Raw genomic sequence first — 13,839 nt, forward strand, 5'->3', positions numbered from 1 at the left:
TTTAGAACCCATTTTTACTTTTAATTTTAACAAGACTTTGAAAAACTACAAGGTTCTCCAAGGAGAGCCACGCTAGAAGTGAGGATGGAAGGAAACACGAAAGCCAAGCCTAACTCTTCATTAAGAACCTTCCGGAGACCGAGCACAGCAGGGCGGTATTTCCGAGTGGCCTCTGTGTCAGCAACCCCTGGGTGTGGCTGCACACTGCAGAATCGCAGCCACCAGGGCAGGGGCAGGCGGGGCTCCATTTTTCTGGTGTGACCAGATGTAGGTAGAACAGGACTGGAGCGATCATGGACCTGGGCTCCTGCCAGCCTCGCCTTTGGCTGGTGGCTTTGATTCTCACGGTAGCAAACCATGATCTGTGACTCCAGATAGCCGGTGTGCCTTCCAGCGGGGCCGGCAGCTTTCTCTCTATGAGGCTTTGTCTTTCAGCTAGGGAGGGACCTCAGCCTCAGCCAGCACTGCCCTATGGCCACGCCTATCACCGTATGAATAATTTTACTTGGTTCCTCACCTTGCCAACCTTAACACAACCTGGGTGCTTTTAGTAAAGAGGCGGGATAGATATTGGGTGCAGCGTCTCTGCTCTACCTGGGTTGTTATAAAAGAACTTCTGGCCACCTGTAGAGGCAGTTTGTCTCTGGGGCTGGGCCCTGGGCTCTGCGTTTTAATGCTCCTCATGCAATGTGATGCAGATCGAAGCTCGAGATCCACATGTAGGAGATAAAGTCTGCCCTACACTTAGGGGAGGCGCATTCCCGTATATTTGAGACAACTAGAGGACAGTACTTCATTCCACACATATCTATTGGACGTTTTTGGCCTCAGGGAGCAGAAAATCCAACTCAGAAAGGCGTAAACGCTGAGAAAATTGCAGTTGATAGATTCAGTGAAGATGGATTCCGCCCCCCCCCCCCCCCCCCGCTCTATTCTGCCGTGACCTTTAGTCTCATGCTATGGCTTGTCCCCACCTCCACTCAGCAACGAGTGCTTTATGTTTGTTCATTTATATTCAGTACAAGACAGAAAAAAGAGGCTTCCAATTGCTTTCAAGAGTGAGAAAGAATACTTCTAGAAACTCCGGTGATCTTGTCTCTTGTCCCCAAGAACTAAATCACATGCCCATTTCTGGACCACCTGGACAGGGTGGTCATGACCTTTTAGCCAGTGCATTGCCCCACAGGGGTGGGGTCAGATGGGGTAAATCGCTTACAGGGGCTGGCACCTTGACTTGGCCGTTCAGTCATTCTGGCTTACGCCTTCCCTGAGCTTCCCCTCAACGCAGATTCCTGCCCGTAGGGATGTCAGAGGTGGAATGAGATGTGTGGCAAGACCACACAGGAGCAAGTTTGTCACTTTGCTGATCTTAGACATGACCTATTCTAGCCAAAGTGCCCGATAATTCCTTGTCACATGGACTGCTGCTCAAAATTCCTGACGCTTTTGTCATAGCCACCATGGTCATGTATCAATGCACGTTAACAGATCTTTGGATGCATGTGACTTATTCTGTTCTATGAAAATTGAGAGCAGCAGTTCTCAATAAGGGAACTCTAGTCTCCATGCCCACGTGTTAAAAATGTATTCAGATCACTTCTACCCAGAAGGGCATATTCACTATGTAGTCTATTTGGAAAAGAATACTTTCACTGTCTCGTGGTGGAGCTAGAATTCAATTTGAGGGCACATTGACCCCCTTTTCCTTTGAGCTTTTAAAGCATTTTTATATTGACATTGTCCATGTGGATAGAGTTGATATAACCAAACAGAACATCAAGGTTTGGGTGCCTGAGTGAGTAATAAGAGGGGCAATAGCTGTATTGGGGGGACGATTGATGAATTTTGATTTCGAGCCTGCAGATTCAATGGCAAACGTTCCATCGGTCAGGGAATGACTGACGCTGAAGGTTCAGACTGCGACCTGTCAGCATGGAGGGGCGAAGCCGGGCTCTCCGAGAGAGACAGAGACTAACGGCGACAAACGGCCAAGGGGAAAGAGCAGCACGGAACCTGACGGGGAGGTGAGGAGAGAGGCTGGAGCCAGGGATCGGGAGAGAAATGCTCTAAGAGGACTAGACGGTATGCATTCTTTAAGGGCTGCGTGTACTGGGACTTAGAGACGAGACCAGCATCCCCCGGGATTTTGTGGAACTTGGCACCTCCACCTTCATTCTCGACCTTCTCAGCGTCACCCCAATTTCGCACGTGGAGAAATCGAGGGAACCCCAGGCTTAGCGACGTCTCCGACACGTGGCAGACGGGATCGTACGTCACGTCACTCCCCTCGATAAAATCGTGGAGGGCGACATGCAAGTGACGCGCCGGGCCTGGGCACGCCCTCAGGCACCCAGAGCGCACGAGCGCAGGTTAGCGGGTCTGAGAGCAGGAGCTCGGAGTCATCAGCACCCTCTCCAGACAGGCACGGACGTACCGTTATCCTCAAGGTTCGCATTCTTAAACCCCGCGATCACATTAAGGCGTTGGGTAAGGAGAGCTTGAGTCACAAACTCCAGGGGCCCCAGGGACCCAGCACCTGACGTGAAGGAGACGGGAGAGATCCAGAGTCCCTCAGCCACGCCTCAGCCACGCCTCCCGGCCGGGGAGGCTGCGCCCTCCGGACATGTGTCTATAAACCAGTACTTCGAAATGTGAGGACAGAGCTGTCAGATGCAGTTTTAACAAAGGAGATTTCCTAGATCCCCGCAAAAGCAAAATTCAGAAAATTCCGGCAAGAATCTTCCTGTAAGAAAACGTCGTCTGTCCTCCCCTCCCCCCTTCCCAGCGCGGGCTCGGAGCAGACTGACTGACACCTTCCCAGGAACACCGAGCGGAAGGCCCGGAAGGCCCGTGGCCCCGGCCTGTGCACTCCGCCGGCTTACCTCCCAACAGGCAAGCGGAGCCTTTCTGTAGCTTCTCTCGTTCGATAAGAAATTTATTGAAAAGTTTTCTTGTAGCAAAGTATTTAAAGACCCCTCCCCCTGCTCTTCCCACGTCAGTTGTCTGCCAGAAAAGTACAGAACTGACAAGCATTTTCCCTTAGCTGCGCTCCAAACACTGATTACTGAAGGATATCTGGGGTACTGGCTTTTTGGGTTATATAACTAAGAGATCTACAGAGGAAGCTCAAATTTCGCTGCTCCCAAAAATGCAGAACAAAAGAGAGGATTTGACTAGAATAGCTAAAAAAAAAAAAAAGAAAAGAAAAAAAAGAAAGAAGAAAACCTATGGGCAGTCCAGCATGGAGCGAAGGCAGGCTTTTCCAATCATGAGCAGCCTCCACCGCCGTTGATCACAAACCCTGCAGAGATCCAGCAAGATGTGAGTCTCGAATACAGAACATGTTTCGGAGAGCGCCAGCCAGAGGGCTGAGAGACGCGGACAGGACAGAATGCCGGTGGACGCACAGAGCGGACTCCCATGGCGTGCCTAGTGCTATTTTCATTTAATAAGCCAGTGGGTCAGCAGCCTGGCGGCCGGGGCTGCGGTCACACCGCGATGTTTCCACGGACTTGCTGCAGGGAGCGTGAGAGGCAGCCGGCACCGTCTGGCCCCTGTGCCGACCCTGGGCGGGGAGGGGGCCTAGGGCTGCGGCGTGTAGCGCAGGTACTTCTTGCCGGACGGGAGCTCTTTGGTGAACACTCCTTTGGGGAAGATCCTCTTGGCCTCCTCCTCGGGGATGGCTGGGAGCACCATCACGCTGTCCCCGTCCTAGGGAGAGGCGTTGAGAGTGCGAAGTTCAATCTCGCAGCCAAGTCTGAGGCCAGGAACCCGCTGTGGCAAAGCAGCTACGGGTTAAGGAGAACCGCCAAGCACCCCTCTTTGCTCGCCCCTCTGAGGAACTGTTTCCCAGGCTGACCTGTGTCCGGCGCCTTGGTGGGAACTATTTCCCACTGGCACTGGAAACAGGCCCGATTGCGCCCCGCCCCCCGCGGCTTCTCTCCCAGACACGCTGGCTTGCTCCCTGCCCTCGGACACGCTGAGCCTGCTCTCAGGGCAAGCGCCTTGCACTAGCTTGTCATTCTGCCCGCTGGGCTCCTCCCTTTCACGCCCTTCAAGGTCCCGTCGGAGGAAGGCCTCCCGTGACAGCCAGGAAAGCCACCCTCCCGCCTCTGTGCCCCACGTCCTCCTTCCTCTCGTCCTCCTTCCTCTCGTCCTCCTTCCTCTCGTGCCGGTTCTCTGTCGCCCTCACTGCCACCGAACAGACTAGAAACCGGTCTGCTGTTCGCCTCCCCCCGCTGGAATGTGCGCTCTGAGAGGGCAGGGACTCGCAGGGTTCAGACTGTACCCCGGGGGCCACCGTCCAGGCTCCATAAACGCGAGTTGGATGAATGGTCACAGACTTTTAATTAACTTGCCATCAGAAAAGCCAAAGTCAGGAATTCAGGTTACCATATTTTAAAAATAAAGCATCATAAAGACACTCCTGTAATTACTGATTACTATCCATGTCCTATACACTGCAGAAATCCTAGAGATTAAGTGTTGATGAACAAGTTTCAGGGACTTCTACATGGGTTTGGTTTGTTTAAAAGACTGAAGCTTAAGAGAAACGAAATGCTTCGAGACACACCAAATAGTTTAGTTTTAGAGCCACAACTTAAGTGGCCAAGCTAAGTTTTGTTGTAAATATTTTGCCGGCAGGGAAGGGTTAAATTTCTTCAAAAAATCCTTTTGTTAGGGAAAGTACTTCGAATCATTCTGACAAAGTAATCTGTCCAAATATCTAAAAGTTAGAAAGTGATACAGGGAATTTGTGTTTTATATAAAAGTGTTAAAGACCTTGAAAATAAACAGCCTCTCAACAAATCTTAAACTCAGCCATAAGGGAAAAAAACCCTCCCTGTGTATTTGCATGTCAGAAACAGAGCCTCTGGTGACAGCCTGAGGGTGGCCATTTAGCCAGGAGCCCCCAGGCCTTCCAGGCGCAGAGCGTCTGCCCTTTTCACCCCTTTACCTTCCAGTCGACGGGGGTGGCCACCCTCTTCTCCGCAGTCAGCTGGAGCGAGATGACGACCCTGAGGATCTCATCGAAGTTCCTGCCCGTGGTGGCTGGGTACAGGATCGACAGCTTCAGTTTCTTATCAGGACCAAAAACAAACACCTGCAAAACACGCAGACGCAGAAAGAGGACGAGTTCGTCCGGTGTTTTTGATATTTAAGCCTCTTCGAGAATTCTTCTTCAGTCACTGAAAATGTTCAAGGGCGTAGAGACAAAACAAAAAATTCCCAGACATCTAGAATGATATACCAAACCTGATCCAGGGGGCCGGAGTCTAAGATACTTTTTTTCTCCATGTCATTTTTCTTTAAAAGATTAATTTTTTTTTTCAGTCACAGTTGACATACAATATTATATCAATTTTAGGTGTACTACACAGTGTCCGTGTTATTTTTCTGACCTCAGAAAGGAATGACATTTGGTTCTGACTGTCTCAGTAAGAACCACTGAAACACAAACTGAATCCAGGAAAGGCCTCAGGGGCTGTGCGAAGTAGGGATGGTTATCATAAAAATCATACTAATGGGAGTTGATACTGGTCCTCAAATAGCTGTACTTTTTTTTGCAGGCGAGGGGCTCTGTTCTCAGGAGGTGAGGAAGGACAGAATGAGAATTCAAAGCCAGAGCCGCCTTACCAAAGCCCCGACCCACGACTGTAGGGAGAGTAGTAGAAGATTCCTCAATTCTAGGTGACTTCTTTGGACAACTGCTCATTTTACGTATATTTCTAAAAAGCTATACATTAAATAGTTTAAAGATTGAGGTGAAAATTTTGCATGAGCGTTACTGGTAAGCAATGAGATCGCCGTCCAAACAGGTATCCCCTAATTGGAGAGAAACCCCTCGTTTCCTCCAGGTGGTTCGCGCGTCCACTTGTCACGACTACAGGCCGGACGCTCACAGCTCACCACGCGCGCCGTCAAGGGCATGCCCTTCTCGTCCTTCTCCGCTGGGTCCAGCATGCCCAGCAGGATGGCGAGGTCCCGGTTCTTGTCATCGATGATGGGAAAAGGCAGCTTTTCTGTGGGCGCCTCGCCGTTGTAAGCGTTGATATCCTGAAATGCAGGTGAGAAAGAGGACAGAGAAAGTGAAGCCACGCGCATCCTCTGCATGCCGTCGTGTGGCAAGACAGGGAGGGACAAGCACGAGGCGGGAATCACGTCCCTGGGCCAGTGTGCCGGGCACCGTGAGTGAACGAACACGCCTCATCCTGCTCATCCTCGCGGGAAGAGCAGCAGGATGTGGTACAGCCGCACGCCCTCTCCGAGCCCAAGTCTCTTGAAACACACCTGGCCTCTACTGCTTCGAGAAAGCAGCGGCAAACGCTTTAACACCTCAATAACATCACGACAGACCCGAATCCGAGGCACCTCTCGGTACCCAAATACTGTAAAGACCGGCAGAAATAATGGGTTCGTTAAGTCCATCACGCCTAGAAACAATGCCACGTGCAAAGATAATTTTATGAATCCGGTCTCTGCCCCAACAGCATCCTGAATCAGACATTAAGCCACTGTAAGGCAGATGTTAAGAAACAAAAAAAGAAAAAAAGAAGAAAGAAGAAAAACCACACAAAACTTAAAGCAAACACAAGAATGGAGATCCCAGTGTGTACTTCACGGACAAGTCAAAGGTAAATCTGGGGAGAGGGCGTAAATGAGCATGCAGGCGAGTCTCAGCATAAAATGCTGACTGGAGAATGAGGGACTGTAGGAAGCCACGGACCAGGGATTTGAAGATGGAATAAGATCTGGTCGTTACGCGGAGCCTTGGAAGCGAACAGCATCTGATGGCTCGGCAGACACTGGGCCCCGGTGGCCGTCTCAGCGGAGACCCCGCTGTGGGGTCAAGTGGAACGCGGGAACTTTGAAATGGATAGCGACAGCCTGGAACACGGTCCTGCGTTTCATTACCTTAACTTCCCTTCCGCCGTCACTGGCTGCCTATCGAGTCAACTAAAATAACAGCCAGTATGGTTTCATGCCGGAGGCACCTTGACGCGTCCCTGTAACCAGCTGTGCGCCAACTTCCGGGCGGTTAGGACTGGGTTTCCCGTTTAAGGAAATCAGTTTTGAAAATTCTAAGGCAGCCCCTGAGCTAAAATGAACCTGGGTGTGCTCCTATACCTCAAAAGGCATTATGTGATGGGCTATAAACTCTTCCTTCGGCTACGTTTTAATTATTGCTTCGCAGTAATTCTCGACCCTGCCACACCTGTGTGGCAGGCATCACATTACATACACCTGTGAACACCAAAGAACCAGATGCTTTGGCTTTACTCCATCAGGCTAATTCCCGTTCTCTATCATCTTATATCAAAAAGAGCATTGGTTTGAGGTTCAAATCACAATGCCACCATTTCCTAGCAGGGCAGTCTTCAGTAAGTCCCTCCAACTCTTCCCTCTTGTCCTCTACACCAAGGGTCCCCAACCCCTGGTCCATGGCCTGTTAGGAACCGGGCCGCACAGCAGGAGGTGAGTGGCGGGTGAGCAAGCGAAGCTTAAACTGTATTTGCAGCCGCTCCCCAGTGCCGGCATCACCGCCTCAGCTCCCTAGGCCTTAGATTCTCATGGGAGCACCGGTCCTTGGTGCTAGAGGTGGGGGACCACGAGTCTACACATTTCTTCTAATCTCAGACGCTTCGGATTAACTGGTCTGAAATGGCCAAGGGATACAGCCCTGGGCGGCTAGCCCACAAGTCGGAACGAGGCCTTTAATTCAATCGCATGTGAAATGCTTGAGGCTGTGCCTAGCACACAGTAAGCATCTCTCAAAAGCTACTTATCATTAGATAGATAGTAGCACGCTGTAGCGAAGTCATTAAAATGTTCTCAAGTTTAGACCACCACATTTACTGTCCAAGTAAATCCTTTTGTTGGAAGTAGCCAATTCCCCCAGTTCACTCATTCGCCGGATCTAGCCCACCCGCCTAGGAGTACTGAGGACCTAGCACTGTCCCAGCGATGCACAAGACAGGAGTCTGCCCTGCTCGGCCTCCCCTCTGCTGGGGAGAAACAAACGAATGGCATTCGCCAGGTGCAGAGAGCATTTCAGATGGGGACAAGTGCAGAGGAGAGAAGTTAATCGGGGGAGGTGAGGGACTATACAGAGGGGAGTTATAATTTTAGATAAGGGCGCCGAGGACAGCCTCAGACGTGTCATTTGAGTTGAGACCTGAAGAGGCGAGGGCAGGTCACAGAGATACCTGGGGAAGGACTGTTCCAAATGGGATTCTGGATATGTTCCGAAGGCAGCGCAGGTAGGTTTGCTGATGAATCTGGTGTGTGATGTGAATACACCAGAGACAACAAGGATAATTCATACGTTTTTGGCCTGAGCAGCTACAAAAGTGCAGCTGCCATTAGCTCAGAGGAGTGAGACCCTGGGGTTAAGAACGGAAGCCCAGTTTTAGACATACCAGGTTTGGGATGACGGGACATCCCACGGGGGACGTCCGAGCGGGCAGCGGCTGTGTCACCTGGGAGCCAGGAGATGGGCTCTGGATGTGAGCGGGCGAGCCACAAGGGGAAGAGCGAGGATAAAGGGAAAGGGTCCGCGAAATGAGCCTCGGGCCAGCCCAGCATGAAGGAGGCGTGGGGAGGTGACAGAGCTCAGCCTGGGCCCGGGGAGGGCCGGGGCCGGCCGGAGGAGTGGCGTCCTGGAAGCCAAGAGAGGAAAATGCCCGGAGCAGACAGTGATCGGCTGGGCTGAATGCTGCTGGGAGGCCAGGGAGGGTCAGGGCTCACAGCCTGGGTCGAGCAAGGTGAAGGTCGTCGTGCAATCCAAGACAGATTTTCAAACGATCAGTGAAGTCTGATCTTGACGTTTACCTGTACCTTTGCCTCAGTAAAAATGCCCAAGCTACTCCGTGATGTATGACCTGATTTATAGCCTCGAAGCGCGTGCCCGCGGATGCTATACCTTGCTCCAGGCAAGATGGTCCTCTACGCTGTCTATGGAAAGGGCAATCAGCTTCACGTTCCTCTTGGCAAATTCCGGCGCCAGCTTGGCAGCTCTGCCCAGCTCCGTGGTGCACACGGGCGTGAAGTCCCGAGGGTGGGAGAAGAGAATGCCCCACCTGCAAGGAAGGGGGAGAGGTCGCCGCTGAGCGAAAAGGTCATCGCCAACAGCGGGGAGAACGAGCAGCCACAAACCCCAGATCAAAAACGACTTTCTTTTAAAAGCGAATGCGTATGAAGGCGATGCCTTTTAAACTCTTTTTGTTGAGAAATGCTTTTTGATCTTTTGATCTCCAGAAAAGCCAATGTTTAGAGCCCCAGTCGACTGAGGATATGAAATTCAGGATGACAAGTATTATAAGACTGTAATTTAAGGGTGTGGCCTCTTTTAGTAACTACAGAGCCAGACCGACCCCTTTCTAGCTAATAAAATCTGTGCTATTCAAACTCATCGAAATACCCTTTTTTCCTTCTTACCCCTTTCTACATTTTTTTCTAAGCACACAGGCCCTGACCTTCAGCTCCAATAATGGGTGTCCTCGTAGGCGCTGAACTCAAACAAATGCCTGACAGCAATAATAAAGAGATTATGTAACCTGCCCAGAATAGGCACCTATTCTCTATTTATATGTAAAATTAAAGCTGACAGTGGCGTCTCTGAAATGAATGGATATAAAATCCCTTATGAAACAGCTTCACTGACCTATCCTGCCAAACGGGACACCCAATATTTGTACCCGGGCCAAACGCCAGGGCCTGAGAAGTCCCACGGCCTCCTCGCTTGCAGTTTCTTTGTCTTCTTGCTTCATACCAAGTAGGGATAAACATACTGACAGCTGTGGTGCAGATTTCTAGAACTACGGATTCTTCCGCAAACACTAGTATCTACATCATCGTGGCCTATGGTTAAACTTGCTCAGATTTTAAGCACGTTTCAAGCTGAGTCACCAAGAACCATTGGAGTAACATTTTCTACTCCTTGGCGACAGAAACTAACCTCTCCACTGAAAAGGGAGTTTTCCACGCTCCCCCAGGGCTCGAGGACAATAGTAAAGCAGGACCCTAATCTCGGATAACTAAGTCCAGCCTGGGGTCCGGCTCACCTCTCCCAAGTTTGCCAAGTGTCCTGAAGCACAAAGAACAAAGCCAGAGACAAGGGTGCCACCTAACCACTTATACCTGTCACTCAACCCCCAAAGCTGCAGGAAAAGGAAAAGACCTAGCAAAAAGCATGAAGGTTCCCTATAGTAAGATATGGAATTTTTTAGATTGTGGAAGGTGTGAGGTATGTTTAAGTTTTAGTAAAGGGCAGTAAGGGGGGACATATATCTTTTGAAATAATCTAGCTGAGTAAAACCTAGGCCTTAGATTCTATGTGAAGGATCCTTTTAAGGGTCAGTTGAGACTTTTGAGAAGTGAAACAGGATATTTCTTCTTGTTAAAGGGTGATGCATTAGGAAAGTTAAGTGTTCTCTTGTCATCTTGAGTCAGAGCATTTTGCTGAATCATGCTGAAGAACTTGATTTAAGCCACTCCATACCCTCCCCCGCCCCCTCCCCAGCAGGAAGCCAAACTCCAGTTTACTATTTGGTTACAAATAGGATACTCTACCAGAGACTCTTACTGTGGCCTACTTTCCCTTCTAAGTCTCCCTACTGCTGCGCTTAAGAGTAACTCAATTACATTATCCCATTTCCTTCCTTCCTTCCTCATTTTCAAAAGACAAAAGGTTTCTTCCTTTAAGGGAACAGTCTCTACTTACCAACGCCCAGAAAACCCCAGGAAAACACAGGTTTTGTTTGGTGATGAAGCTGTTCCCACCACATACACACAGAAGTGGTGATAAGTCTCAATAAGCTCACCAAATGCAGCCCATGTGCCCCTTAGCTGTGTCCATACCCTACCCCGACAAATGTTTAAAATTATTTTTTTTCCTCAAAAAAAAAAAAATCTTGATCAAAAATTGACAGTCTGAATTGAGATCACATCGAGGATGGAGTTTGGGAAAAAATTATATTTGGCAAAAATCCATGTTTTATAATGATACAAAGGGCTCGAACTTCTTTTGGGGGTGGAGCAGCCACCAGACTTGGATAGTTTTTATGTAGGATGCAAATATTTTTCTCATCTTCCCACTGGTGGGTACCTGAGAAGGTACCACTTTTAATCAAGATAGATCTAGAAGCCAATAAAGGACAACCCTCCACCCCAAAGTGGGGTGAGCTTAAATAGTGATAGCATTTATATTTATTGCTGTAGTAATAATGCTTGATGTTCACATTTATCTCTAACAACCCAAGAGTTCTGGTAAGATTTTTATGTTTCATGGGGGTGAGGCCTGTGGGTGGAAATGGGAAGGAACATACTTTGAAAATCCCATGGGATTTTTGAGAAATACTAATACGAGTATGAGACTGGTTTTTGTGTTTCTGAAGCCTTTCCTGCCTTCAGAGTACGAATGCTGCACTTCTCATCTTTTTCTAGTCCTCCTTCACAAAGGTTGGCTTCTCCCTTAATGAGTGGCTGACAGCAGACTTTAAGGGGCTGTGAGGGGTTGGGTAGGCCCAAGGTACAGAACCTCTCGGGTTCTTCGCACAGTCCAACTGTGGATTAATCTTATAAATTCCTTTCTCTCTCTTTGTCTAGACTTATGGATACCTGGACACCAAATACAGGAAGGATTCAAACCAGGGAGGAATTGTTAAGCCTTTTATAAGACCAGGGGGTGGGGTTTGGGGAGGCACTGGAACCAGATGTGTAACTGGACACATATGGGGATGTTTCAGATTAAAACTAAGCAACTTAAAAGTTTCCTGATTCAGGAACTGTAAAACTGGGGTGACACCAATTTACTGCTAATCATAATGGTGTATGACTGCCAGGTCAGATAATGGGTCACCAATTTGCCCCTCAATAGCAAGGCCATGTGCCGCTGGAAGCAAGGCAGAGTGGGAGGGGGCAGTGAGGGGCTTGCCACTGGGAAACAAAAGAGTCTCCGGGTGCAGCGGTAACACGTGTCCCGGGCTGGCCGGGGCAAGAATAGGTCACCAAAACTGAACCACCCTCGAAAGCCCTTCCCACAAAGTGTTGCAAGTTCTGGAATGAAGGACACATCTACACACGGTGTTCTCGCTTCCTCCCAAAGCTGTTATCAAATCGTATCCTGCCCACTCAAGGAGGCTCTGGACAAAAGTCTTTCGGCCACTTAACCGACAGCTGGTGGTTTGAAATTTTACACTTTGTACTGGGAAGCCTGCAAACACCACGCAGCAAGCAGAACCCCCAGAGAACACGCTAGGCCTCCCCGAGCCCGCAGCTGTGTCCTCCGACTTTGGCCTCAGACACCCACCTTTCCCGGGGAGCAAATTCCAGAACGGAGGGAGGGATGAGAATACGACTCCCGGGCGCGAGTCCCGGGAAGGGCCCGCCGAAGCCGGCCCGGGCTCGGCTGGACCATGCTACTTGCACAGTTTACCAAACTGAATTAGAGCGACAGCAAACCCGCCTCCACTCCGGCCTCGGGTTCCCGGGACCAGCGGGAGCCTGATTCCGTCCCCCTCCCCCTTCTCCGTCCGGAACCGGCCGGGCCGCGCCGGGGGCCGGGACGCCGGTGGCCCGCGCGGCGCAGGGGACCCGCTGCGGGGCACGTGCAGGAACCGGTACGGGGAGGAGGCGGGCGGCGAGGCGGACGGAAGGGAGGGGAGGCGAGACGCCGCAGGCACCTCCTGCGGGCGCAGCCCGAGGCCAGGGCAGGGCGACGAGGCGGCCACTTACGAGTCTCCCAGATAGTCGTGGAAACGGATGCGGCCGATGGTGGTGTTGGCCTCGAAGTTGGGAGCCTCGTCCCCGAGAAGGAGACCTCCGGGCATGGCGGCGGTGGTGACGCGCAGGACGACGAGAGCGGGCGGCAGCGGCAACCCCAGCGCGCCGACTGCGAGGAGTAGGTGCTGCAAGCGGCGTGAGCGGGGCCCGGGGGCGGGGCGGGCGGGGCGGGTGGGCGGGGCCGCGGCGTGAGCGACAGGGGCGGCCGGGCCCGGCGGAGTGGGCGGAGCCGCGGCGTGAGCGGGGTCCGAGGGGCGGGGCGGGCGGGGCGGGTGGGCGGGGCCGCGGTGTGAGCGACAGGGGTGGCCGGGCCCGGCGGTGTGGGCGGAGCCACGGCGTGAGCGGGGTCCGGGAGGCGGGGCGGGAGGGGCAGGTGGGCGGGGCCGCGGCGTGAGCGACGGGGTCCGGGCCCGGCGAGGTGGGCGGAGCCGCGGCGTGAGCGACGGGGTCCGGGCCCGGCGGGGTGGGCGGGGCCGCGCCGGCTGGGGCGGGGCGGAGGGCGGGGGCAGGCCCGGCGCTGTCCAGTGCCCCGCACCTCGCTGACCTGGCCTGCGCGTCCCCTCATGTGACGTGGGACTCGATGACGTCGCCCCCTTCAGGCTCGGGGGTGCGCGGGGTTTGCCCCTGCAGTGCGCTTGGGCTTTGGAGGTGAAAGAAAGCGGAATGCAGAGGGAAAGGGGCGCCCAACGCTGAGAATCGCGGGCCCGACAGGCTCGGGCGGCGGCGACAGCACCCCCGCAGACCCTCCTGCGCACCCCGCCGCGGGCGACCGCTGCGCCCCCCGCTCTCTCCGAGTGAGCGTCTGGAATCTGGCCGCCCCGGCCCGCCCAGCCGTCATGAACTCTGTCGTATCAGAGGATGTGGCAAAGTCCAGGCGTGTGGGGGACCTTATGTCAGAGGAAGTGGCTTTCTTATTGCAGCAAAAGTTCCCGCACGCGTGCTAGTCAGTGCTTGGGGGAACGCGACCAAACTTTTATTTTTACTGCACTCTCCCACTTGGCAGAGCTCATCGCGAACCATGAAATAATCAACACATTTATCCCGAAATCTAAATAC

At 52.2% G+C, this 13,839-nt stretch overlaps 1 protein-coding gene across 1 annotated transcript; it reads right to left on the reverse strand.

Moving 5' to 3' along the window:
* Nucleotides 1-2,917: 2,917 nt before the first annotated feature.
* PRDX6 (peroxiredoxin 6) lies at nucleotides 2,918-12,914 on the reverse strand. Its single transcript, XM_016147192.2, has 5 exons — nucleotides 12,736-12,914; nucleotides 8,924-9,080; nucleotides 5,911-6,057; nucleotides 4,958-5,104; nucleotides 2,918-3,711 (listed from the first exon to the last, which is right to left on the reverse strand). The coding sequence occupies exons 1-5, from the start codon at nucleotides 12,828-12,830 to the stop codon at nucleotides 3,583-3,585; spliced, it is 675 nt and encodes a 224-aa protein (XP_016002678.1). The 5' UTR covers nucleotides 12,831-12,914; the 3' UTR covers nucleotides 2,918-3,582.
* Between the last annotated feature and the right edge of the window lie 925 nt (nucleotides 12,915-13,839).

The sequence above is a fragment of the Rousettus aegyptiacus genome, unplaced genomic scaffold, assembly GCF_014176215.1.
Source record: "Rousettus aegyptiacus isolate mRouAeg1 unplaced genomic scaffold, mRouAeg1.p scaffold_m13_p_17, whole genome shotgun sequence".
Taxonomy (NCBI): Eukaryota; Metazoa; Chordata; class Mammalia; order Chiroptera; family Pteropodidae; genus Rousettus; species Rousettus aegyptiacus.